Below are 27,322 nucleotides of genomic sequence, written 5' to 3' on the forward strand. Positions count from 1 at the left end.
GGTTTGGAAAGGTACAGTTGCATGGTGTGATTCTCACCATCCTTCCTACTGTAAGCAAAGAAAATTCACCTGTGCTGTTGTTGCTGTTTTGCAGGTCAAGTACAGCAGTGATCAGAGGCAGATGAAAGGTAGACGTAGTGTGCTTCTAGACACACCTGAGCTAAGGCATGTCAAAGAAACACAAAACAACATCTCAATGGTAGGGTACTTTCTTCCTGTGACTAGAGCCTTCTAAGGAATGGCACTTGACTTCCACTGGATTTTGCCTTCCATTAATATAGGTAACTAATGAAACTCTCTCCTCAGGTATGGAAGGAATATTTTCTTCTTACACCTGTAGAGGGAGTGTTTGCTAACTGCATAGGAGTGTAATGAACATTTTCGAAATACTAATAAACAGTTTTCTAACAGTTAAATGTCCGTTCTTTTGGTTTTTTTTTTCCTTTAAAAATGTACACACATCATTTGAGCATCACAATTTCACTGGATTAGGTGACACACTTCACCTTGTGCCTGTGCATGTTCCTGGTTTCTGCGTGACTTTGGTTCTTGGAATGAGTTGTTTTGTGTGCATCAGCTTGTGTGAGAATGTTTGTCAATTTAATGAATTGATGATTAAGTTATTTATAATGTAAATATGCATAATCAGCAGTACTACCTTTATAACTCTTACTAATACTGAGGTTTTGTTCCAACACTTGGTGCTGTAACACTTTCTACTCTAATGTCCTTTTTTATAATATTTTCTGTTGAAGTAAGCAGTTCAGAATAACTCTTGTTCTTTCTAAAAACCTATTTTTAAAGGCAGCTGACGTATGATAAAACAAAAGGGTGAAATATACATGTTGTGTGATACTGTGCCTCTAGTCAAAATTATCAGTGAATGAAAATGCTTGAGTTCTTTAGAACTACTACTGCTGGAATATTTTTACTGGCAGATATATTTGTCTGCATCAGTAGACAGCTATCCTGTTGTAGAGAAGAAGGGAATGCACCAGATGACCTCCTGAGGGCAGGGCTGTTTTGTGTCCTGTGAGATAGTAGGATGATGCTTTGCTGCTTAAGCTAATGTCCAATTCAGTATCAATGGAAATGAGAAATTGATAATAAAATATAATAAAAACTAGTTAAGGTGATAGCAAATACTTGGCTGGCCATCCAGCCTATCTCATGTGCATAACAATTCTGTTATGGTGCAAAGTCAAAGTATATGAGTGCCTCATAAACCAGACATATATGTGTTCCTGCACAGAATAACCATTTGCTGTCAATTGTAACCTGGGGAAAAATGTAATTCTCCTTGTTTTTCTAGGTAAAATATCATGAAGATTTTGAGAAGACAAAGGGCAGAGGTTTCACCCCCGTGGTAGATGATCCTATAACAGAGCGTGTACGAAAAAACACCCAAATTGTGAGTGATGCTGCATACAAGGGTGTGCATCCACATATTGTTGAAATGGATAGAAGACCTGGAATAATTGTTGGTAAGCTGTTAAATACTGTTGTTATTGAAGGTATGGTGGGGAAGATGAAGGCCCCTGTTTGTGCTCTCCAGATTCCATTTTCTCTCTTTTCTCGCCATGAAACTTATGGTTGATCTGCAGGTTCTGTGTCAGCTTCTAGAGAAGTCATAACGGGAATGAATGGGAGATATATTGTTATTTGATCTGTAACTTTAAAAAAATACATGGATAGTTATTACTATTACTTTAAATTTGAATTTTGACTCTAAAAGGTAGGTCAAAGTTTTACAATTTTACACAAAAGAAAAATTATTAAAACTGATTCTGCAAGTTGTCAATGTTTAAATTTTGCAGGCCAGTTTGAAATTTCCCTTTCTGTCAGTCAGTAATTTCTTCAGAACTGCATACATCTGTTTACCTTGTGTTTCACAATTTCACACAGCTTTCAAAATATCTCAAGCTATAATTCATCATTAACTCATTAGATCTCTGGTAAGCCAAATACCAGTGTTGAGACATGGTGTTCTGAAAGATGACCCAAGGATGGGTGTTCAAGGGGTAGAATGCAGATTAGATTCATATGTAAAGACAAGGTATAGCATAAAGTTATTATTTGGCATAACCATAATGAGCTCTGTTTAAAAATCAAAGTGGATATTTGAAATTGCTGAAAACTCAGCAAGTCTGCTACAGCAAAGGAAGCGGTAATATTTTTTTTTTCTTCTCATTTCCTTTTTTCTTCTCATTTCCACTTCGTTTTTTGTGTGTCCCATTTCTGTTTTTCTGTGCTTTGCAGCCATGATCCCCAGAGGATCTGCATACAAAAAAGCCATACTGAGATAGCACTCTAAAATTCTTCATATATAGTTGATAACAGGGAGGCTGATTTTAAGTTTGCATCTCAAAACTCAGAGAATATGCAGGTGAAATGGACTAACTTGTTGGTCACATAGGCCATCCTCCTGCCTACAGCAAGGTTAACTACATTATTCCTGGCAGATGCTTTCTCAGTCTGTTCCTTAAAGTCTCCAAATAAGTCTCCCCCACATAAGGAAGTTTATTTCTTTCCTTTTTTGTTGCCATTCTTTATGTGTCCGTAGCTACAGTATATGAGAAGGGGTTTCCCAAAAGTGTGTGTTAAGAGAGCTCTGCCTGGGGCAGGTGCTGTTGATCTTCCATCACTACTCACTTTCATAGTTGTGGTGCAGCCAAAGAAAAACAAAAAGGCTTCTGTGAAATTGCACTGTGACATTCAGTTTGCAATTTGCTCTTTAGTGTATGCTACAAGCCTCCTGCTCTCTGCTGCACTGCATGCGTGCTGTAGCCCTGTGTAAGAGCCATGTGTGCAATCCCATGTTCAGCAGATGAAGCTAGGACAAGCAGATTGGAATGAAGGACATCCCTGAGACAGATTTGTGAGCTGCAAGGACTGAAATATATATAATTATTTATCATCTGAAAATACTCCAGTATCAAAACACAAAGACATTCTTAATTTCCCATGCCTGCCAAACAGCAAAAATTGTACAACTATGTAAAGGAAAAAGGCCATGACTATTTCAGCTAGAGCTTTTTTGGAATAAAATTGCAATTATAATATCTACTTGTTTAGAAAGAAGCAGTGAGCTCCCTGATCATGAAATGTCCTTGGCAACTCAAAAAAAAATTTGCAAACTGAAAAAATGTGCTTAGGACTCTCGTGAGTTTTATTTGTAGCAGTAAATTGTTCAGCCAGTTAGGAAAACTGTGTCAGAATCCCTCTGGTTGATTTTTAATGTATTATTGGTGAAACTAGAGCTACTCTTTCAAATGCCTGGTTACGAAAATTAATGACATTGCCCTGGCAAATAGACACTAGTTTTAACCCTACTAAGCCATTCTAAACCCATCAAGATAAATTGTTGTTGGTGAGTTTTGGATCTGTTACTAAAGAGAAACCACAATTCTCACATGAATATAAGGATATTTTACCTTGGCAAAAGCTACCAGGGAATAAAAACTGTTTTGTGTTATATATTGCCAGGATTCTGATTGTATGTATGTTATTTCAGACTACAGAGATGGATAAAATCAATACAAATCAATGACTCTTGCACTGGTGCTGCCATGAAGCCATACTTATATTTTCACTTGCCAAGGCATAATCAAATAGGACAAGTTGGGTGTTCACCAATTCCCCTACCCCTTCTCATGCCTGTCAGTGCTTTATGTAGGTGCATAATTTATCTCTATTAGAAATCACACATTGTTTATCAAAAGTCTTTGAGTTAGCTATAATTTATCTTGGCAGGAAGGAGTTAGCACTACGCCTCACCTTATGGGAGTTGTGGTTGATAATCTGCAATGTGAATACATTGAATGTATTCTAAAGCCATGGGATTTATTTTGCTAGCTCTCTCTGTTCTTTCCATTGCATCTAGGCTATTAATCATTTGAAACATGTAATATTTGGGGTCCTCACAGTCCTACTTTACCTACAATCCATTACTTAGCTTGGTATCTCTCAAACCAGCAAAAGAACAAATCTGGGAGGACAGTTTTTTTCCTGCTTCCAGTATATGGAGTAAATCTTGAAGCCAGATCTGCCCAAGAAGAAGCTATAGCAAAAATGTGTGATCTGGTAGATTTGTGCTTTGACTGATTATATTTTACATCAAGGTTTTAGTTGAAACTGGTTTGAAGAAATTAAAAGATTTATTAATTTTAGACATATCAGATATCATAGAATCATTTAGATTAGCCAAGACCATTAGGACCATCAAATGCAACCATTAACCCAGGACTGTCAAGCCCACCACAAAACCATGTCCTCAAGCATCATGTCAACACACCTTTTAAACATCTCCAGGGATGGTAACTCAGCCACTTCCCTGGGCAACCTGTTCCAGTGCTTGACAACCCTTTCAGTGAGGGACCTTTTCGTAATATCCAATATATAAGCCTCCCCTGGCACACTTGGGGCCATTTTCTCACATCCTATCACTTGTTACGTGGGAGGACAGACCTATTCCCACATCACTGCAACCTCTTTCAGGCAGTTGTAGAAAATGACAAGGTCACCCTGAGCCTCCTTTTCTCCAGGCTAAACACCCCCAGCTATCTCTGCCTCCCCTCATCAGATTTGTGCTCCAGACCCTTCCCCAGCTCCATTGCCCTTCCCTGGACTCTCCCCACCCTATCAATGCCCTTCCTGAATTGAGGCACCCAAAACTGAACCCAGGATTTGGGATGTGGCCTCACCAGTGCTGAGAACAGGGGGATGATCTCTGCCCTGGTCCTGCTGGCCCCTCTGGTGCTGATCCAGGCCAGGATGCCATTGGCCTCTTGGCCACCTGGGCACACACTGGCACAGGGAATTACTTGTTAAGTTCAAGAGTGGACGTAATTATATCCTATGGTAGATGTGTACAATGCAAAATTTTACAGCTGAATTTGTCGTCTTAGTTCATTTTTTTTATATTAATTAAGAAAGATAGATACTTTTGAGTTTACATGAATTAAGCAATCAGTAGAATTTTATTTTGGATGAGCTATGGCCCTTATTCTTCTTATGCTGACATGATCTCTGCTATAAACAAAGGAGACTCTGTAGTGTCTCTGTCAGCTGTGGAGCTGTGTACTGCCAGCTGTCAGCAATAGGGATGTACACTGCAACATCTCCACACATAAGGGTGCTGCTGGTGAACTGGGGAAATAATCTTATAGCTCTCATGATTTTGGTTCTGCTACTGGAAGAGAGCTCTAATATGTGATAATTAACTGATTCCCATTTTTTTAGACTTAAGAACTATGGTCATGTTTAGAAAATGTAAAAAAATTGGGAGCAAAAGTCTCCTTAAAGTAATGTCAGTGCTTAAAATTAATGCACTAAGTTCTTTTAAGCAGGAAATTAGGCTTTCTGATCTCTTCAGGTGAATATCTAGGTATTTTAGTTAATTTCTAGATGAAGGAAATTGATTATTGATTGTTAAATCTCATTCCTTTCATGCTTTTACTTCCTTTGTTGTTTGTTTGTCTTATACTTTCTGTGCTTTGGAAAAAGATCTTAAAGTTTGGCGCACAGATCCTGGCTCCATCTTCGACATTGATCCTCTGGAGGACAATATTCAGTCTAGGAGTCTGCATATGCTTTCTGGTATTGCTTTTATCCTGACTTTTCCCCAGTTCAGCTTTTCATGTTTGTGAAACTAAGTTGATACTGTAAATTTTCAGGTCAATATGCCAGCCACATGTTTTATAAGCATACTTGTATATATATTTATAACCGTTGTAGTTTAAAAGCAGTATTTTATAGGAACTTCAGCAGTAATTGTATGTGCAGAAAAGAAATAGTGAAATAAATCTTCTCTTAACAAGGTATTCATGCCACTTACAAGTAGCCATTTAAAAAGAATTGACCTACTTTGTCCTTGCTATAAGTAGAATTTTCAAATAGTTGGACCTTATAAAATTTCAGAGTTCTAGAAAGTGACCTATTTACAAAATTGATTTATTTTCCATGCACATTTTGCCTATATGGCACATAACATTATGCTTTGTTCTATTTTTTGAAGTCCAAGATGTTAATAATTTTAGGATACATGGAAAAGGAGAGAAAGTAATGTAATAAACAGGGAGTGGGTTTTGGTTTTACAACTTTATTGATTCTTTTCCTGCATAGGAGTGTTCATTTTGAATGTGTAATTTTTCACATGCATTTCCTTTGCTACTTTGGTTCTTTAAATATTCTTTGGAGCAACACAGCTGTATTTCCACATGCACTTGAATGTATGCTGGGATAAAGGAATCATTTGATTTTCCACTGAAAATTTTTGTATTCTTTATCTTTATCCCTTCCCTTTCTGGTATCTCAATACCACCTTCCATTTCGGTTATTCTTTTACTGCAAGGAACAAGCTTAGTTGCATTAGATTTTGAAGCAAGCTTTGGAACTAATGATGCTCAAAATGGAAACAAAATTGCAAAGAATTTACTTTTCTCTAATTGAAATGCCATCAGGGTATGAATAGCAATGTTAGCAGTGGTGGGGTTTATCTTGTTGCTTGTCTTTGCACTTCCATCATCTATTTACTGTGATATTCTTTATTTCTTTCTACCTTTGTAGAAAGAGCAAGCCGTTACAGTAAGCAGTATTTACATTCTACCAGTCTGGGAGATTATAAGTCAGATGGCTCTGACACGAACCCTACCTTTTCTTACTGCAGTGAGATAACAAGGCCATCTGATGAAGGAGGTACCCTTTGTTCCCACCTTTTTTCACTAACAGCACCGTTGCAGTGTGTTGAGACTTCACAGGCCTGTATTAACTCCTTATCCTTGTGTAGTCACAAGTAGAAGTTTTGTAAACTATTGCCTGATTGACAGAGAAAGCAAAGCAAGACTGCGCAGTTTCTGTGTGCCATATCATTCTATTGTAGATTCTCTTTCACAGTTTTGGTGATGCTGTTGGCTCCAAAGCCCTGCTAACTCCTATTTACAGTGCTTTAAAGAAATTGTGTTGTGTTTTTGCAAAATGTACATGAATCTGTTTTTATTTTTTCTCTTGAATGACACAGTGTAACTGATGAAATACACCTTTAACCTGAAAATCCACATATTTTCCTTGGGCTTTTCAGTGGGTAAATCGAGTATATCATAGTATCTTAGTGACTAAAGTACTTTTTCCTGTATTCAATTATGCAGGATGTTGTGGCTCTCTAGTTTTTTTCATTCAGCTGGGAAGTTTATGTAGTCTCTTATGGTTTAACAAGGATTAATATTAGAATACTTTGACAAACCTGCATTCTCAGGTACAAACCCACATTGCGTACTTGTTTGATGCTGTTGATTAGAAGAAAATTTAGGAAAATTATGCATAAGGGTCTAGTCATCCTAGTGGTGTTACAGTATGTACTGGACTTGACTGATGAAGTGAAAATATTCTGAATCATTGCATTCTAAGTAGATGTTTTTCAAAAGTAGTGATTTCTGCTTCTCAGTTGTGAAAAAATGAGGCTTTGGAAAGGTTATTCAAAGGGTTCCTTTTTTTCTTTTTCTTGTACGAAACCAATTCATTGCTTACACAACATTAAATTACCCAGGCTTTTAGAAGATTTTAAGGCATCCTAATTGTAGACTGGGCTTGTTTATGTTCTCCCATTCACTGGAGTAATATGTTACTGTGTTGACTGGTGCTTATGGAGTCTAGCTTTTTATGAGTGCTGTGTAAATACATACAAGCAGCTCTGATTAGGAGTGGGTGAGGGAGAAGGTGTTCAGACTGCTGTGCTAACTCTGAACAAAGAAAGAAATACATATCTTTGACAGAAATGTACTGCCTTTTATCATATCTGACTATCATGTTTGATATTTTAACTATATTCTCAACTCTTTTAATAGATGATAACAATAATGCACATTTATGTTGTTTTTTTCTCTTCCTGTGATGGTGCAAAGTGGCTTTCACAGTCCAGTGCACATTGTTTGTCTATAGCTGTTCTGATCTTTTCTTTGGAAGTATTCAAAACCATTTCAACATTGCTTTGTCAGCTTGATTCGATTTGATTTTCAACAGATATTTTTTACTACTTGAGAATGGGAAATGGGCTTTCTTTTTGTGGTAGTTCTGGCACTAGTAAGCTTGCTTTTTGTGGCTCTATTTGAATCTATTGTTGTGGTGATGTCTTGAACAGATCATTCCCAAGATCAACGTATTTTAGCAAGAGGTTGTTTTTCTGTTTTAACCCAGCTGACCAGCCAGCATTTGAGCACCTGTAGACAGCTCCCATATCAGGGAAGAAATAAGTGCCACAGCTAAGTAACTGAACATAATCCTAATGATTTACAAGAAAATGCCATTTCTGTGGACACACTTAGAGAGAGCTAGCAGAAGATAGCATCTTTGGCCAAAAATGCCAATCTTTTAATCCCATTCAAAAGGTCATTTTGCACATAGCCACAAGACAAGTCTGCCCATGACCTTTATATAATGTTTCTTATAACATAAATGAGAAGCAAATCTATTTTGGTGAGATTCCATGGCTGTTCCTGGTGGAGTTTGTACTCTTAGATTAGCAGAGTTTCTCATTGGCCATTGTTCTATCTGATGGCATGCCAACATGAAAGACAGTTGGAGACATGTAACCAATTTTACAATCTCTGAGCGTCTTTGACCTTGTCTCATCATATTTCACATATTCCTGCATTGTTCAATTGCTACTTTAGTTTAGGTACCTTTACTGATATTCGATGCATAATTCAAATCTTTGCTGGCCACAGCTGATGGAATTGTTCCTTAACTACCTCTTCCCAGCCCTTAGCTGGCTCTCTGACTTGATACCAGATGTTAAAGGCGTATTCAGATCTAAATAGCTCTCTCTTCTCTTGGGGAATTTCAGTCATAACATCACAGTGAATCTACTAACATTGTTCATTAGAATTACTTCTTTCTATTTTGTTCCCTGACTGTAATTTTAGATTATGATGGTGAGCTGAACCATGGGTCCTTCTCTACAAAATCAGTAGATTTTTTGCATTATGTAAGTTCAGAAAATTCCCTGTTATTTTAGAGTATTGCAGGTAAAATGGGAAACAATTGTTAACACTTTTCAGCAAGGTGATGCAGTTCATGGGCTTTCATTTTAATAATCTTTTTGAAATTAATTTTCAACTTTGTGTGTCTTTTTTTACAGCTTCTTTCTGTGATTGCTTTTCAGGGTGGACTTTATTACTTCATGGTATCTTTGAGGATTTTTGCCGCACTGAACAGAGGGCAAAGCAGAGTGTGCTCTAGAAGCACTAGAGCTTCCCAGTCTGCCTAAATACTTTGTAATTAGTTATTGCCTAACAAAGATTATCTTTGTACCTGCAAGCCATTCTGTAGGACTTCACTTAAACACTGGGTGCCACATTTTTCCTAAATTCTCACCAGCAATGAGTAATTATTTTCAACTTGGCTAAAAAGGAATAGAAAGTGATGATTTCTCTCCTTTAGTTCTGCTTTTAACAGTGATGTTGCTTCTCAGGCATGGAATCCTTACTTTTGGAAGGGTTTTTCAGATTTTTTTCCTTCAGAAAGAGTGGTTGAGATATATGGATGTCAGATTTATTTTTGCTTATAAAGCCAGACCAGGCAGTTTTTTCTCTACAGAACACTGGGAAAAAGCAGCAAAGTTCTGAAGTTTAGGTCTCTCTTGACAGCATTCTGTCTGAAAAATATCTCAGCTGTTGTGTTTTGGCTTTTATTTAGATTTTTTATAAAGACTTTCCTCTCTGCCCTGCTTTTCCTTCAAGCCTTTTACAGTGGTTTTCTCCCATTTCTTTCCACACACACTCTCTTGTTCCCCTTCCTTCACTTCGGGTAAAGTTTTGCCCTGTTGGTTTGCATTCAGGCTCCAGGAAAGAATGATTTAGTTCAATAATATGGCTTAACACCTCTGCCAATCTGGCACTATTTTGGAAGGTTTCTAGTTGAAACCTTCAGGGCTGGTTTCCTCCTCTTTTGCATTTGGCCTTTCCTTTTTATTTATTTTTCTTTGATTTCGTCTTAACATCTAGTTTGTGTGCACACCTTTGTCTAAGTGTGTATCAGCATATTGACATAATACATAATTTTTTTCCAAACCATAGGTTTGGACTTTTTCAGTATAAGTAACAGTTTATTTTTATTTTAAATTCTGTGTAGTCTGTAGATGGAGAAAAATAAGAGATGATTATCAGTTCATTTTCAGTTATGGATATATTGTTACTCTGGTGGGGAAGAAAAATGGTTTCTTAGTTATTTTCTGCATCATCACCATATTATCTTACAAGATACATCAAAATCAGTCTGTAGGAAATCAGTTTTACAGTACTCAGTGGATATTAGAACAAAATTTTCAAGGGCCTTTTGTTGTGTTTTAAATATGATTGCTGAAATGTCATATATTTGGCTGGAGTCAGCATGTGTGCTATTTTCACTCCTTCAGCCCAAGTTCTTCAGACTCAGTTCACCTGCTGCCACCACAGTAGTGGTGAGAATTAGCATAAAGGACCCTTGATATGAGTTTAAAGGTCTTCCTGTCTTTATTTTAATGAAAACAGACTGCCAGCAACTCTCAAGACTCTGTCTTTGCCTGGTTAGTTATCTTCTTTTACTCACGGTGGCAATTCAAATACAGAGATTTCAATGAAATTCCACTTATTTTGTTATCAGCCTTAAAAGTAACTGGTAGATTGCCATGAGAAAACTGATTTTTTTTCTTAGATACTTGATTGAGATTATATAACGAAAAAGCAACCCAGAAGCGATTGGTGCAAATAACCTCTGAGGAATAAATACAGCAAATGGGCATTGCTGTCAATATGATTCCCAAGTCTATGAAGACTGAAGAAAACATGATGCTGCCGTCTGTTTCCTTAAGTTTTGAAGTCTTTATCTAGCTTGGAGTGGAAGTTTAATCAATGAGAAACAGTGAGTCCTTTAATCTCTCTCCCCAGTGGCATGTCCTCATTGTGTGATCTGAACCTTCTGAAGAAGAAATGCTCCAGAGCAGCTGAGTCTGCTCCCCTCCCTTCCGTCAGACTCCAGGGGTTATCTTCCACCTTCCCTCACTGGGGCAGGAGCTCGTTGTAGAAGAATTGCTGTTTGAGCTGCAGTGTGAGCACAGCCCTGCAAAGAGCAAACACAGACCTTTGTTGTGTGTCACTGGCAGCAGCCTTGTTCTGTGTACCAGCTCAAGGAGAGGCCTTGCATTCCTCAGCCCAACACTGACAGGTTAAACATTAATTTCAAGGATGTCTCCTTCTCTTCCCCTAGCACACACCAATATCTGTAACTCTATATGTAAAATGATTCTTCATAGGATTTGCCTGAGGCTTTGACACCCACACTTATATACCACAGAAAATCCTAGAACAAGGAACTTTGCTGCTGCTTCTGCTCCTGGTTAGCCTGGTCAGAAGACTACAAAATACTCAGATAAATTAGAGAAAATCCCTCCTTATTTCACACATTGGAATTGCAGATATTTCCCAGTATGAAGCCAAGGAGTCTCCTTGCATTGGGATGGTGTTCATAACTCTTCTCCTGTGCCAAGAGCTGAATGAAGAAGAGAAAAGAAAACCAGATTTTGCTCCCTTCCTTGATCTGTCCTTCCTGTGAATTTTTACAAAAAACCCTCGGGTTTTGAAGTTGGGAAAAATCAACATTAGTAAAGGGCAAGTTGAAGAAAAAAAGAAGGAATAATACCTGACTGCTCTTTGTGTTGGGATAGAGAGATCTGTCTTCCATGTCCAGGTGTCAGGAGTGCAGGGCAGGAACCCTTCACTCTTCATATTCAGTTGCAAAGCTCTGCCATTCTGGGGAGGTCAAGCAGAATGACACAGCAGTTCTTTTTTCTTCTCTGTCAGGGCAGAATTGTTCTTTTTTGCTAGGTAGCTGAACTCTGTTTCCATAGTATTCCCCAGAGTCCAGTAATCAAACATGGCATTCAGAGGGAGAGGAATCGTACAGTTCATGGGAAGAACTGTAGGCATTTGTGGGTTTCTTGTCACCTTTCAAGTGTGTCAGCAGGCTGCCCTGCCACAGAAGGCTGAAAACATCAAAATGATGCTCTCTGTCTACTCTTGGTACCTCTTAGTGAGGGTCACACTGACACTTCTCTTAGCCACCAGACTCTTACATCTGTTTCTGACTTTTTTGTATTTCACACTAGATGTACTTTGGTTTTCCTTCTTTAATCAGCCCACAGCAGGTTTCCCAACCTGAAAGCCAACATGTGAGAAAAAAAGTCTTCCAGTCAACAGCATTTTGGTAAAATTGTTTCTCCATCTTGGTAATCAGGTGGTTTTCTGTTATTCAGTGTGTAATGTACTACAAATGCTTGCAGTCAAATAATAAATAACTTACCCACAAACTTCTGTGATATTTTTGAACTTAACCAAATAGGTCTACTCTGTGTGTTACAGACACAAGTGCATGTATATATTTGTAATCTCTCTGGTGCCACAATTTTTTTTTAGCATGAAGAGTTTTCTTTGTTAGAGAGCTTTCTCTCCAGAACCAGTGAACCCTGGTCTTCCATGCTCAAATACATTTTTACAGAAATGATATTTTTTCCCTTTAAAGGTTTGCTGTAACCACATTGTACCCCAAAAGGACATGGTTTTTCAGGCAGCAAGGCAGAACTCTCTCCCTTCTGAAAATTGCATCTTTATTTTGAAGAAGGTGTGTTTTGCTGTTTCAGCTTCTGCCTCCTGTTTTGTGGTGACTCCTAATGTTCAAAGGGCATTTTTTTCCTGATTTAAAATAATGTCATTACAGTAAGAGGAGTTCTTGAAAACAGTGGGAGGCTTATTTGTGTTAAAAACCTTCTCACCTCTAGATTTGAGGTAACGTAAAGACAAAATTAGCTGTAAGAATTTAGATTTCATTTAGAAACAGGTTGGGTATGTCCCCTACAAATGTGCTAATTTCTCTGTGTTTAGATGATAAAGGGATTTCTGCTTAATATGTAATTTTGTCTCTGGATAATCCATTTAAGCCTTTTAAGCCATGTAAGTATAGGAATCCAGAAAGACATTGGGACTGCATTTATGTACTATCTTGTGCATTATCAGTTTTCTGTCCTAGTCTGGACTATTGGACTTTTAGTGTCCTCTGCTGAGTGCTTTGTTAATGCAGAACATGAGAGGAATTAGTCTAGAAAATTATATTTCATTCTTTTCCACCACAAAGAGGTATTAGGTATCTGTAAAACCTGATTTTTTTTTTTAACATAAAGCTTGAAAATTCTTATAGTAATTCAAGTGATTGCTTAATTAAATTTTGATTAATGTCTGGTTTAGAGTGCTGGGAATAAAACTAAGTATTTTATGCTGGTTGTAATACATTAAGATAGAAGTCATTGATTCATCTGAAAGCACATTTTCATTCAGTATGTGTTCACTGAGGATGAGTTAATGTTCCAGAGAGAGCTTTATATTTTATATTTCCAAAATATTTTTGCTTAGGTTCCTTATGCTTATCTTTAATCCCCATGCTTCTCTCCCACACTCTTGGCATCTGGCAGCATCAAAAGACAATCCCCACACATCCAGGTGGAGGAGAATCCAGAAGAAATCCCATTTTCAATTTCTGTAGTGTAGCAGCAGTTGAGGGGATCCTTTTGTTTGTTCTGCCAGCTGTCTGAGTTTGATGTTCCCTTTTCCATTAAACAGTTGGTGAGCAGAAAGTGGAAAGGAAGTTTCCAAGTGACTCAGCAGTTGGAAGTGTTAATGGCTCCCTTGGCAAGGAGTGGTTTCAGTTGTTCAGTGTGGCTCCCTAGAGCAGCTTTTGATACACTTCAGAGAATGCTATATCCAGTAGACAATAAATATAATTAGTAAAATTGTGTCCAGTGACATACATATCCTGGTTAATGCTATGCTTCCGTTGTTCAGATTGGTTATACCCACTATGCAAATAAATCTATGCATAGAAATCAAGGCACAGCTTCTGTGAGAAGAACTTACAGGCTTCTCTTTCTAATGCACAAGGGCAACAGTAGATGTTCAGTAAATGTAAGAGAGTTTGAATTATAGTTGAAGGCATGTGATGTAACCTTCATTTTACTAAATCTTTCCTTTTGTGAGGAAGCCTAGAGCAAATCTGTGCCTATTCACAATTTAAGTAGGAATTGCAGCTTCCTGTGGTACACCATGGCCCCACTAGGACTGAGGGTGCCTTGGGCTGGCTGTAAGACATTTTGTGCCTTCATAAATAAAATAGTGTGGTTTGGTGTGTGAAGAGAGAAAAGAGGCAGATTGTTGTCTCAGCTGAGACATGCTGCAGCTCAGGTTGAATGTTGAGCACCAAGGTTTGTTTGTGACACCGAATCCTGGCTGCTGTTCACATTCCAAGCAGGATGCCCTGTGATTTGGTTGTGCCCCAGCACAGAACCAGTGGCCAAATGGAGGCTGTGTACCAGGGCTGTGGCATGGCAGCTGCTAATAGACACACAGGCTGAACTCTTTGGACTGCACAGCCACCACTGAAAAAAATGCCAAACTAATATTTGTAGTGGTGTCTGAAAAAAAATGGTCTTTTATATTTGAACTGCTAGAAAAATTCCTATGACAAAATGTAATCTATAAAATCTATACCCTATTAGCAATTGTTTTTTTCTCAGGTTACAATAGAGTATTTAATGTATTTAATTGTTTTTTTGAGGAAAATGAGTGAATTAAACATCTAGAAAAGATTTTGCGGTTGAATATCAAACCAATTTTTTTTGTCAGTACATTTAACTGGTTTAGAATATTCTGTGTTCATCACAATAACCCTAAAATTACATTTTTAGATTCAAAACTAGGAACACATAGCACTTTAGTTTTAGGGTTAGAAGCCAAATAGTTTAAGTAATTTTCTCTTTTACTGTAGAGAAATTAAGTAATTTTTCTCTTTTACTACTGTACTGTAGTAAAAATTTGTCAATGGAATCTGGAAGAGGGATAAATGGTTTGTATTTTAGGTGAAATTAATTTTAAGTGAAGTAGATGGTTGTAGCTGGCCATAAAGTTCCAAGTAGTCAGATATAGAATTCATACAACTTTTAAAATCCCCAAAGCAACTGTTCAAAGAGGTTGGATGAAGATAATAATTAATATAATTAATTCTAAATGGTAATTTTATATTGTGTTCACTTTCATTTTGTGCTATTTTTTTTTAGCAAAACTGATAAAAACATGAATATGAATAAACACTACAAACAGCCTTTTCCTCTATTTTAAAAGGCTGATAATGCTTAGAAATTTTTTACTGAATTTTCTGGGAGATCATTTGACACCCTATTTTATAATAAACACCTTTACTTTCATTTGAAAAAAAATTGTTTGAAGGGGCTACTATGTAATTACATTTATCAATTAATTCTTTTGAGTTTTTATGGTCTTGCAGTCCTTAATGGCTATTCCAAAAGCAGTCTGAGGAAGCTGATGCCGTTTTCGGAACATCAAAATTTTCTGCTCTGCCAGAGCAGGGCTGGCTTTTGCTCTTTGCAGGCCCCTTACCACCTCACTGATCCAGAGTCAGACACAGGCAGGGACTCTATGGCTTGTTTGAGATTTGGCTTCTTCTCCTCCCCTGCTGCCAGAGCACTAAATTATGTGTAGTTGATACTTTACAACTCTGTGATGCTTTACTATGACAGTAATGTGTTAATGATCACAAAAGCTTTTGAGCTATTACTCAGTATCCTCCAATTACTGTACCTCAATAAAAATGGTGCTCTAAGCAGTATCCACAGTCTCTTTCTGGCAAAAATATTCCCTGTGTTATTGTCTTTTTATGATGAGGATGGATGTTCTGTTGACTGTCCTCTTTCTTTTAATGTTGACTGTAGAAAATAGGACATCCTGGGTTCCTTTCATTTTTCTCTAGACTTTGATATTTGGTAATTGCTTGCAGACAAGGCCTTCTGGAGACTATGCTAGCCTGGGCTTTTAAAAAATATATTGTTATTTTGCAGTTACTGTGAAGAGGAATGAAAGCCATACTCCTTTTTTTTTTAAAGGAAAAAATAGTCCATGAGAGACTGACTTTTGAAATACAGAGATTTAGACACCTCAGAGAGGCCAGAATGGAACTTTGAAAGTAATTTACCATGAAAAAGAATATAATGGAATTGATGGATCCATCATTCCTCAAAATGTGAAGAATTAGGAAGGTCTGAATCACCAGACACATAGACCATGATGTACTAGAGAGACAGTTTCTGTCTGTTCTTCCAATGTCCTTTTCCCTCTTCATCTCCTGTTGGGTTTATGATGGACTTATAAAACAAAGACCAGTGTAACTATTATTAGTGATATTGCCCGTTCATACAAATCAAGAACTTTGGACTGAAATATGAGATAGTCCCTGCCTAAAAGGAAACCTCAAATAAAACACAGGATTCCAGTGTCACATGAGCACACTAAACATTTTTTGTTGTTCCTTTCAAAACGTCTTAGTTTTCTCTGACATATGTTCAACAGCTATGTGAGATCTTCCATTTCAGTTTCATTCTAAATCAAATTTTAATTTCTTATATTGAAATTGTTCTCCAGAGTTATAATTGCATGATTCTGCATTTCCCATGATAATCTACTTCAGCTTACATGGTGCATACAGTATAGTTAGTCTTAATTATTGCTAGCTGATGAAATGGTGTTCTGGAATAATGATTCTTTAAACAATCTTTGTCTAATCATGACACTAATGAAGTTTAGTTTAAAATACATTATTTTATAAACTCTAGTATGTCAGTAAGTAGTCATGAGAGCAGAGACATTTTGATTTTTGAATGATGAATAATTAATGATATTTTAAACACAAGATCAGTAATTTTGTTGGCCTTCTCTCCATCTTTTTTTAAAGTATTTGAAGATTGCACAGTTTATTTCTTATATCTTTAGAATTTAGGTTATGGAAACTTCCTAAGCTGTAACATTCTGAATTTGCCACTGAATCCAAGTAGTTCAGACCTTCAATTCTAATGAGGTCAGTGAGCATGGCAGATATTTATTAACACCCTCTCTGAATTAGGCCATACTTTGAGGTTGTTATTTCAACAACCTAATTATATCTGGCTTTGATATTCCAATTTACTAACTATTACTGACTCCTGTAATGGATAGCAGGCAGACAAACTGCTGCTCCTGACAGAACCACTGAGAGCAACCAGCCTGGTAGCTCAGACATCCATGAAAACAAGCTAACTGACCAGTAAAGGGCAAGGAAAAGAGGAGAAAAAAAAACAAAAGAAATGAAGAGAAAGTTACTTTTACAAGAAAAAATGCCAAGATGCCTTACCATGGTGTTTTCTACTGTTCTAAAAACAGCATTTTTCTGTATCAGGTCTCATCATCTTCAGTCTTCAGGTTAGTGCTTTTTATATTGCTTACACAGTCTGAACTATTCCCAGTAAATCTGACTGTGCTGTGCTATTCTTTCTGATTAGAAAAAAAAAAAAACCCTCTGTAATAGATAAGCTGGGAATTTTTCAATGCTCATCAGAAGATAGTAGTTTAAAAGGCAGACTTTTATATAGGAAGGGTTACATGTGACTAATGTCTCAATGCCAAAAGAACCACATTTTTCAATTTGAGATTTTTATGGTTGAAGCTTGACATTTTTAAAACAAGGAATCCAGCTTTGTGGTAAAATATATTTAATTTTGAAGAGCCACATTAACTGTAATGATTGAAAATTATAGATATTTTGATATGATTGGCAAAAAAAAAGTTTCTTTACCCAATTTTTAACATTTCTTTTTACATGAACCTCTGTGATTATTTTCAAGTTTTCCTCCTATTTGGGGACAGGAGCATTCTTGGCAATAAAATCTGCACTGTAAAATTATCACTGAGGTTTTCCTTATGTTGTATCTGTCTAACATTCCTGTACTCTTCTGTTTGTTTTCTCCACTTCTGCTTTATTACTGTTTTCTTTAGAGACCATCTCCTTGCTCAGTACTATGGGGCTGCTGCAGAGTTCTGTACCTCATATCAACCTCCCTGGGCAATCCTTGCACACTCATTGAAGTATTTTAAGTTCTCTGACACATGTTTTTACTGTCAAGTAAACAGCTCTTGCTGGCTGCTTTAGGTTTAATATTTTCTAAACTTCTGCTATGACTTTTTAAAGGTATTATGGAGACCTAGGATGCAAGTAGTTTGCAAGTAGCTGAGCAGTGTCTGCCACATGTGAGCACATAGGAGCACCTGCATTATTTGGGGTGCTTTGTTTGGAGCTGAGTGCTGGGACATCTGGAGGGGAGCATCTGTGAGAGGCTCAGCTCCTTTGTGGCTTTAATTCAGAGGCAGCTTGCACAAAAGAGAGGTGCTTAGGGGGACATGCCTTGCAACAGCTGAGCTGATCTAGCTGTTCATTGCTTTCTGCTCTCCCTGCCCTTGGGTACTTGGTCCTGCCTCTGTCCTTGCTCTACATTTGATCTGATCCTGGCTGAGCTTACCAAGCCAGCAGAAGAACAAGGTAGCTGAGAGGAAGGAAGGGGCAGTAGAAGTGTTAGGCTGTCTCACTCAGCCCATGGGGAACCAGCCTCAGATATGCAGTGGGCACCGGGGGTGGACTGCCTGTAACCTCCTTGAGAGTCATGAGTCCCCTAATGACTCCTGCCAAATTCATCCAAAACTCTTAACTTCAGCAGAGAATGCTGTTCAGCACATCATCTTTAAAAGTCTGCTAAAAGCTCAGCTGTCATGACAGTCAAGTTACTTTTCTGCCCTTTGTGCCTCTTTAACATGGTACCCTCATCACATGTAACCTTCCTTACTTGTTGCCCAAGTGTCAAGATTCTTGTTTCTGATTGGCCTGTGATATGGGCCTTCTTTAAATCTCTTACTAACTTCTTGGCTGAAGGCAATTATGTTCCATTTATGCTGCTGTTTATGCTTGGGCAGGATGTGAACTTCTGCAGAATTAATGTGTTAACTTCCTTCAAATCTCTTTTAAAACTGTTTCTCAAGTTGCTTATATGACTAATGTAGTGCTGGGCTGAACTCATCTCAAGAGCATGGGAAATAAAGAGGAGAAGTTAGAGGGTTTGTGGTTGCTCAAAGAGATGTATTAAAATCTGCATCCCAAAATAAAAATTGACAGGACAAGGCCTGAAGAAACTTAACCTATCTGAAAACTTGGCCCTGTTTTTAAATGGGGACAGATGATATTATTTCTAGAGGCCTCTTTGAGAAAAACATTCACTTTAAATATTTCAGTGATGGTGTACAGCAGCCAATATCTGGGGAAATTGATAGAAAACAAAAAAATTATCTAGCCAGAATTTGTAATCAAAGAAACCTCTTTAACACTTCCTGGAGAAGGCTTTAAAAGGTGTCAGTTGTTACTATCCACCAGCTTTAAGAGAGCAGTAACAGTTCCGTTTCCTGTATTTCCTAAGATTGTATTTCCTTGGTCAGGTATTACACTGGGAAGTATCAAAGGGGCTGTGCAGTTCAGGCACAGTGACCTGTGCACATGGACAGCACATGGGGTGACCTGAATCCCCAGAAATGTCCTGTAGGCCTGCATCTCCCCATGTGCGATTGCATCACTCTGATATATCTTCTGTTGCCTGGGACACAGCTGAGGATTTCTAAGGGAAGAGCAAAAGAAAGAAGGAACTGAAAGCTATGGGGAAGGCTTTCTAAAGTCTGTGAAGCCTGTGCCAAATGTAGCAACCTGTGGGAAATACAGCAGTAGCAAGGCAAATAAAAAAAGGGAAGGATTTCCATATATGTGGATGAGCATGATTCCCATAAGCAGTTTGATCTGTCTTGGGAGAGCTCATTGTAATGGCAGTAACCCAGAGATGTATGATGATGCTGTATTCTGGCTCTTTCGTGGTGCTCAGAAAGCCTACAGCTTTTTACCTGATGTATTGCAGTCACTAGAATTAAGCACATAGTAATTCAAATCTTTACTTTGTGTTCTCTCATGTTACGATTACAGAATGTTGCAGTATTCTTTGTGAGTTGTCTGAAGTCTTAGGAGTGAAACTGAGAATTCTCATAATAATCAGAATAGGAAGGATTCCATTAAATCCTTAAAAGTGTATAATGTGTGTGAGAGTAAATGGAGTGATTATTTTACACGTGGTTCAGTAACTGGCATGTGTTGCAGTAAATGGCAAAAGTGCAGTAGTTACCACTAAGGATATAAGGATATTTTGTTTTACCATGGATCATCAAGGTTCTGCTGTACAAAAGAATGGAAGAGATTTTAATTATAGTATTGATAAAATGTATCTCAGACCCTAACTTTTAACTGAGTTTTCTTTTTAGCATAGCATTTCTTTTTAAGCTCATAGTTATACAAGGCTCTCTTAAGGATTCCTTTCCCATTTCTACAGCTGGACCATTTTCTTTCCCAGTTCTTTCAGAGCATTTCCTGATCAGTACACACTCTGCAGACCCGTTGTCTGCAGCAGTGAGTTGATACTTGCTATCATTCTTTCAGCTGCTTCTTTTTCTTGGAGGCTTCCTCTCTATCTTATATAATGTTCATAAATTTTTCTTGCTCTTTTCTCTGGGGAAGACTGTAAAAATATAGTAAGAGATACATGATAAATTTATTTAAGTAGATAATTTAAAGTGAAGATCTGGCTTGCTTGGTAAGTGGGACAAGAAAAAAAAAAGTAAGTTTTGATAAACCAGAATGCATCTGGTAAAGTCTTAATGCAACAACAAAAAAATTCACCTGTACTTCTGGGAGCAATGGTCAGCCCTCAGCTCCATCACCAATAAATCTGACTTCAGTTAAATGAATTTCATGTTCCACCACTGTATTTTATTGTTCCCTTAGGTTAGCTAAAACCATTGCTTTTGCTGCTGCTGCAATCAGTGATGTTGTAGAACTTTATACTTCAGACTGAGCCAGAAGATTGCAGTTAACTATGTGTGATGATGATGAAAAAAATCAAACTCTTTTTCTGCGTCATTTAATCTCACCTTGAATTATCTGTATGTCACCAGCTCAGACATTATCTCTTCACTATTCGGCTTATTTATATGATTCCCAAATAGTCTTCCAAATAGACCATCCTCTGAAAGTTTCTTCAGTATTTTTTGTTAAAAGTTGTTAGAAAATAACAATTGTTTTCAAAGTTTTTTGCAGAATACTATAGTATTCTTTTAATGGAAAAAACCCCAGTCCACATGGAATCATTCAAGCGTCTTCAACTCTAGTATGGGCTGATATTTATGCTCACATATATGATACCTAAATAAATGACTAAAAGGTAATTAGCAAAGCTAATCCTTCTTTTTGTTTGTATAACATCTTTTTATAATACTGCAATTCATATCGCTTCCCAAAATTTCTCATGCTTTGGAAGAAATGCTTTATTTTTGTGGATTTATGTTTTCCATCATTGCAGGTAAAGTATCAAACAGCTTTGTTGAGTCAGTTTGCCAGAATTCTCTCAGCTTGTGAGAGACTGATTGCTAAAGAGGAAAGCACATTTCAGACCTGCAGCTGTCACTGGTCACAGAGGCAGGAGCTGTGGGTTATCCTCCCCAAAATAAGCCCCTTGGCTTGGAGGTTACAATGAAGCTGACCATCAGTATGCTTGCTGCCTTAAAGCTGACAAGGGATGATTGATAGGAAACAAGAAAGATCTCTTTTGGGGGGAAAGAATCAAGAACAAAAGGTTCCTACCAGCCTCTGCTTCTCTTGGGAGAGGGGTGTCTGACCCTGCCAGGGACCAGGGAAGAGCTACCAGCCCTTTGTTTTTGCAGGGCAGGCTTGCTGCTGGCTGATCACTGGCCAGTGTTGGCTGAAGGTACTCCTGTTGCTAAGTTAAAAAGTTCAAGCAATAAAAGTAATTTGCTGCTGGTGTGAGGTGATGAGACTCCATTGGCTTTGACAAACTGGCCTACAGTTCATGCTGGTGGTGAATTAGACAAAATGTATTCATTCCAGCTCGATCGCAGAACCTTTGATTAAATTATGTTTTTCTCTATTTTCTCACGAAGGGCCACATCTGCTCATGTGGAAATAGATTGTAACAACATTGAACATAAATTATTTGATGAACTACTTAGGGCTATTCACTTAATGCATGATAATTCTGTGAACATGTTAATGAGCGGTAATTCTCTGATGATTGAACTGCTTGAAAATGTCTTCCTACTTATATGTCATTAGAATGAACTTGGCCCTTCTAAAACATCCATTATTCATCGTGTTCCAGTGTTGCATCTGACTGCATATCACTTTAATTCCCCTCATTTAACAAAACAATCTATTCATTACAATAGTTAGAAGCATGTTTTCTAAATCAGAAAAACCCTAGTTAACGTATATAGTGTTAGTTATCTTTACAAGTACAGTAGAGCAAAGTGTAGCATCCCAAATTGTAATTACACACTTAGTGCATTTGAATGTGCTAACTGAAACAAAATGGAAGTTTTAAGAAGAACCTTTGTTGAAATCAATAATTTTGTTAGCTGGAGAAGCAGGATTGGTAAAACAACTTAATGAAAGCACAAGGTTGACTTTTCATTCTGAAACAGTTCAGCAAAAATTTTTTCAGTAATCCCCTTTTCATATGCATTTCTTGTCCTTACAACTCAAGAAGAAGAGAATTATGGAGTAATACTAGTGCAAATATGAATACTTATCATAAATATATAATTTTATTGGGTTTTCCTGCTTTTCCCATGTATTTTTTCATTTTGCAAGTTCTTTATCCTTTTACACGTTGTGAACCCCATTAAATCTTATGTAAAATTTGCTGCTTTTTGAATCTATGTGTGGTGGCTGCTGCAGATGGTTCTTTCCAACAAGCTCAAGACATCTGTCCCAGGAAGTGCTGGACAGCTGAATGACTCCATGTTTGAAGATTTTAACCATGTGCTGCGTAAGCTCTCTCTCCTTTAACCAAAAGACAGCTTTTGGAAGAGGAGACAGATAGACTATCAGCTAAACAGGCCACTTGAAAAGTATCAGCATAAATGCATTTGTTTTTCAGTGTAGCTAAATGAATTCCCCATTGAGCTAGAAAAATTCTGGCAAATAACAGTGGAGATGGGCTAATAACCTCCATTCAAGCCAGAAATCTTTATTCTCTGAGAGCCCAAGTCTTGTAAAATGTGCCCAAATCTTATAAATTATGTGGTAACTAAACTTGAATCTTTCTATTTTGAAAACCATTTCAGTATTTTTAATTTTGCTTTTAAAATACTTTTTGGCCTTGCTAGGAAAATAGTCACTTATGCTGGGCTTATTTCTCACAGTTTTTTGATCAACCACGTTTTTGACACATTTTATTTCAGTGGGTTTCCATAGTAAGATATTTGGGCCCATGTAGGAAGTTTATGAATGCTTTTCTAGTAAGCAGTAGAGGTAAGGATCCCTGTTGGTTGTATTCACTATTTCAGCAATTCTTGGTACAATAGAAATTAATATATTATGGATTAACATACAGAATTAGTAAAATTTGAATAAAATATGTATTAAAGAAATTGAACAATTATGTGATAAGAGGAAAATACTGAATAAGGTGGACTTTGAAATATATAAGTAGCATTGATCTCTCTGTATTGGACTAAGAATGTTGATGGAATCAGAATAAACTAAAAAACTCAAAACTGTGGGCTCACTTCTTAAAATTTCTGCCTCTTCCTGTGAATCACAATCATTCTTTGTTCATAGCCTAATAAATAAGAGTGAGTTTGCAATGAGTTAAGAATTAATTACAGTGAATTTCTAGTGAACCATTTCAAAACTGTATTAGCTTTTTCATCATTCATTCCCTAAAGATGGCAGCTTATGGGACATATATTTAGTGCCTCATTTATGTCAGTACCAAAATTGAGTTAGTGGTGTCTTAAACTTTTGTAAACCTTTCAATGATTAAACTTCTAATAGTATTTTAAACTTTTCCTTCCAACTAACCATGGTGGTGTTTGTGGATATATTGCTATAGCTTTGGCTACATTTCTGTGTAAATCAACCTTTAAAACGCCTTATGTTCTTTATGGAAATAATTCTGAACTGTTTTGTATGGAGGAATGCTGTTAACAGTGAAAATAGTCTACCATTTCTACAAAATGTTAGCTAAGGGCTGTTTTAAATATTAATTAATGTGTGTGTATTTTTTCAATGCAGCCCCTGTTCTCCCTGGGGCGTATCAACAAAGCCAGACTCAAGGATATGGATACATGCACCAGACCAGTATGTCATCCATGAGATCCATGCATTCACAGCCTCATTCAGCAAGTCTGGTGAGTATTGAATTTAAAGGAGAATTTTGTTTGATAAGCACCATCATCAGCTATTGTGAGATCTCTTAAATATGACAGAATTGAACCCCCAGAGTTCTATAGTTGACCTAATTTGACTGTCTTCATCATAAATGTAACTGGTAGTCCTCATGTATAAAAAGGATTCAAGTGACTATGGGCAGTGGTAAGAGCTATATCAGAATACATTTAAAAAAAGGTATGATATTTGGAGAGAAGAGAAAGAACAGAATTTTTTACCTACATGCCTACTTAAAACAAATAGTAGATGCTTGGACAGTGTTTCACAGGCTGAATTTTGATGTTATGCTCTGCGATGAATTCTTGCTCCTAGCACTGGATGAAACGCAGTGATCTCTTAAGATCACCCTGTTGGTTTAAATCAGTTTCACTTTTTTTGACTTGCTGATTTTGTGCTAGCAGGCTTTGTGCCTACCTGTATTACTTCTGCTTGTGTAGAGCTAGCTCAGACTCCAGGTTGCTGTGCCCTTTCTAATTGCACACAGCAGTCGTGCAGTGACTCGTGTAAGATCCAAATTGAGTTATGCTGGTCGGCAACCGAGAAAAAGCTTTATCGTGAAACCGTGGCTGTTTCATGAAGTTCTCAAATGTGGTGGATGGGAACGTAGAGCTGGAGAGAATATTTCATTTTACAAAGTAACTGGTCATGGAGGCAGAGCTGAATGGTATTCAGCTGGGATTTTTAGGAAATGAAGCTTCCTTTTTTAAAACTTCCTATATAAAAATTTCAGTTTTAATGGTTATCGTATTTTTTAAATCATATCACTGCCTAGAGATTTCCTAGCTGCCTAGAGATCCAGCTACCTTTTACCTTAAAATATTGACTTTTTGAATTTTAAACTATTTTGAATACCTCTGTCACCTTTTTAAACATGAATAAATGTTTAATTATGAACCAAACTTAGAGCTTGCTGAGCTGGAAAAAACCTGTTTTCAAGATGAGATTAAACTTGTGGTTTTTTGTAAAACTTAAACTCCATGACATTTTATATTGTAAAGGTCATGCCTTTCTGTGTGGTGTGAGTAGTTTCAAGTCCATCAGATTCTCAGCTGTCTGGGGCTGAGGGGGCTAACTTGCTGGAAAGTCTGGGATCCAGATACCTCCATCATTGAGTGAGTCAATGACCTGAGAAACTCTTTGGACACCTGCATGACAGCTGTGAGACAGCTGATAGTGGAATCAGCCATTAATTTCCAAGGATATTACAAGGCACTTTGGGAGCTGGTTGATTTCCAAAAGAGACAAAATCCAAAAAGTGGGCAACCCGGAAGCCTGGGCTTTGCCAGCAGATTTGCTGTCATTGGGGAGCAAAGCAAACAGCCCTCAAATCCAGCAGACAGAAAATGGAGATGCCTGCAAATCTCAGAATGCACTTACCAGCCTCTGCAGCTTTATGGGCAGAGAGATGAACACTATTTCCTAATACCTCTGTGTCCCTGTGACTTACCTGACAGGCTGTCAAAACAGTGTCATTTCAGTCATCTTGAAATCGTCATTTGCCTCTTCTTCCAGAATTAGGAACGTGAAGGCAATAGGGAAAGGAAGGAAGTGATGTTAAAGGATTTTAAAAGTAAGATTGACTTATTTCAACAGATTTATTTTCCCTGTTGTGAAACTGTTTTCACTTGACATCCATGTAAGTGATAATATTTTGTCATGGGAAAAAAATGAAAACAGCAAACACCATGATTTAAACTCATTTTGCTGTTGTTAAAGACTGAGTGGATTTCCCTTTAGAAAATAAATCCCAAGCATTTCCAGAGAAAGGAAATCAAGGACTGCTGGCCTGGCGCTGACTGCTAACTTGCCAGTCTAGTGAGGAAGACAGAATGTGATCTTGCCATCCTGGGGTGATGATTCTGCTCTAAAAGAGGCATCTCAGATGCAGTTAGAAATCTGCCAGGCTCCCTTGTCTTCCCATCTTAGGACCAGGATATTTTTATTAGCCTGTGCAGCTTATCCAGGTGCATTGCAAATGTTGCACTCAGCTATTGGGACAACACAGAGTGGTCTCAGAGTGTGCCTGGGGGAAGCCCCTGTCTGGGGATGTATTTAAATGTAGCAGACTGAAGGTTGATGACTGTCTTGGAGTGCTTTCAAAATGAGGTGTGGGCATGCTGTGGGAGATCTGACAAGCCTACAGGATGTTTAGGTATGTTGCTTTCAGCTGCCTGTTCAGTTCTGGGCTTGGAGCAGTACTGCCAGAGGTGCAGTGTTGTCTGGATTATGACAGAGGGAGGAGAGACCAGAAGAAAGTGCCAGGGGAAGGAGACTGGAGGAAAGGAATCCTTGAATAGTGACCTCAAATCCTGAGCAGCTTTTGAGGCTTAGCTAAAAGCAGTGAAGTTGATCAAGTCAATCATCAGTGCCTGAGTTTTGCCGAGACATCTCTAGGGCAGAAGTGATTAAGATCCCATGGGTTATATCAGGATGGAGAAGACTGCAGAGTTAGCTGCTCTAGAACATTTGCACCTTTCAGCTGAGTTGTTGTATTATCAAATCTGTCCTGAAAATGCATAAGTTCATTTTATAATCGTGTTCACTAGTCTCCTATATTAAGAAACAGAATTTTTCTAATTTCTAAATTTTAAAAATCTGGTTTATTTAATTTTGAGCTCTGTTTTGTATTAGATGTGATCCTGACATAATCTTTGGATAGTTAATTTTTTTGTCCAAATAAGTGGCATTATTTTTGGATTCTTAACTTGTCCTTGCTTTCTGTGAGCAGTTCTGCATAATGGGGTGAATTAAATTGTTGCTCAGGGTACAAAGTGTTTTATAACAGAAAGCTCTGAAGATTTATCTTCCTATTTGGAAAATAATGGGGTGTTCGCCCACTGTTTGATATCCAAGAGTGGTAGGAAAACAAAAACTATGCTTCAAGTTGGCTTTCCTTGATGGCTGCTGTGTGTGAAGGATGCTGCAGCAGTTACTGCTCCTTGCATGGAGCCATCCATAGAACAAGTATGAATTGGGGTGAAGTGGAAATACACACCTGTCAGCCCAGAACAGGCTGGGGAGCTGAGGATATATTATTTTGATTTCAGTTCTTTATATGGACAAGACATATTGGTCTGTGTTAGCACTTTGATAG

The 27,322-nt window shown here is 37.6% G+C and overlaps 1 protein-coding gene across 2 annotated transcripts in view; it reads left to right on the plus strand.

Annotated features, from left to right (window-relative positions):
- LOC135443674 (LIM zinc-binding domain-containing Nebulette) overlaps positions 1-27,322 on the plus strand; it is a 247,650-nt gene that overhangs the window by 212,966 nt on the left and 7,362 nt on the right. For both annotated transcript variants that reach the window (XM_064704156.1, XM_064704155.1), the window contains 2 exons: positions 1,313-1,484; positions 24,073-24,188. In XM_064704156.1, the coding sequence (XP_064560226.1) occupies positions 1,313-1,484; positions 24,073-24,188 (288 nt within the window). The remainder of the gene's footprint in view (positions 1-1,312; positions 1,485-24,072; positions 24,189-27,322) is intronic.

Source organism: Zonotrichia leucophrys, chromosome 2 (assembly GCF_028769735.1).
Source record: "Zonotrichia leucophrys gambelii isolate GWCS_2022_RI chromosome 2, RI_Zleu_2.0, whole genome shotgun sequence".
NCBI lineage: Eukaryota > Metazoa > Chordata > Aves > Passeriformes > Passerellidae > Zonotrichia > Zonotrichia leucophrys.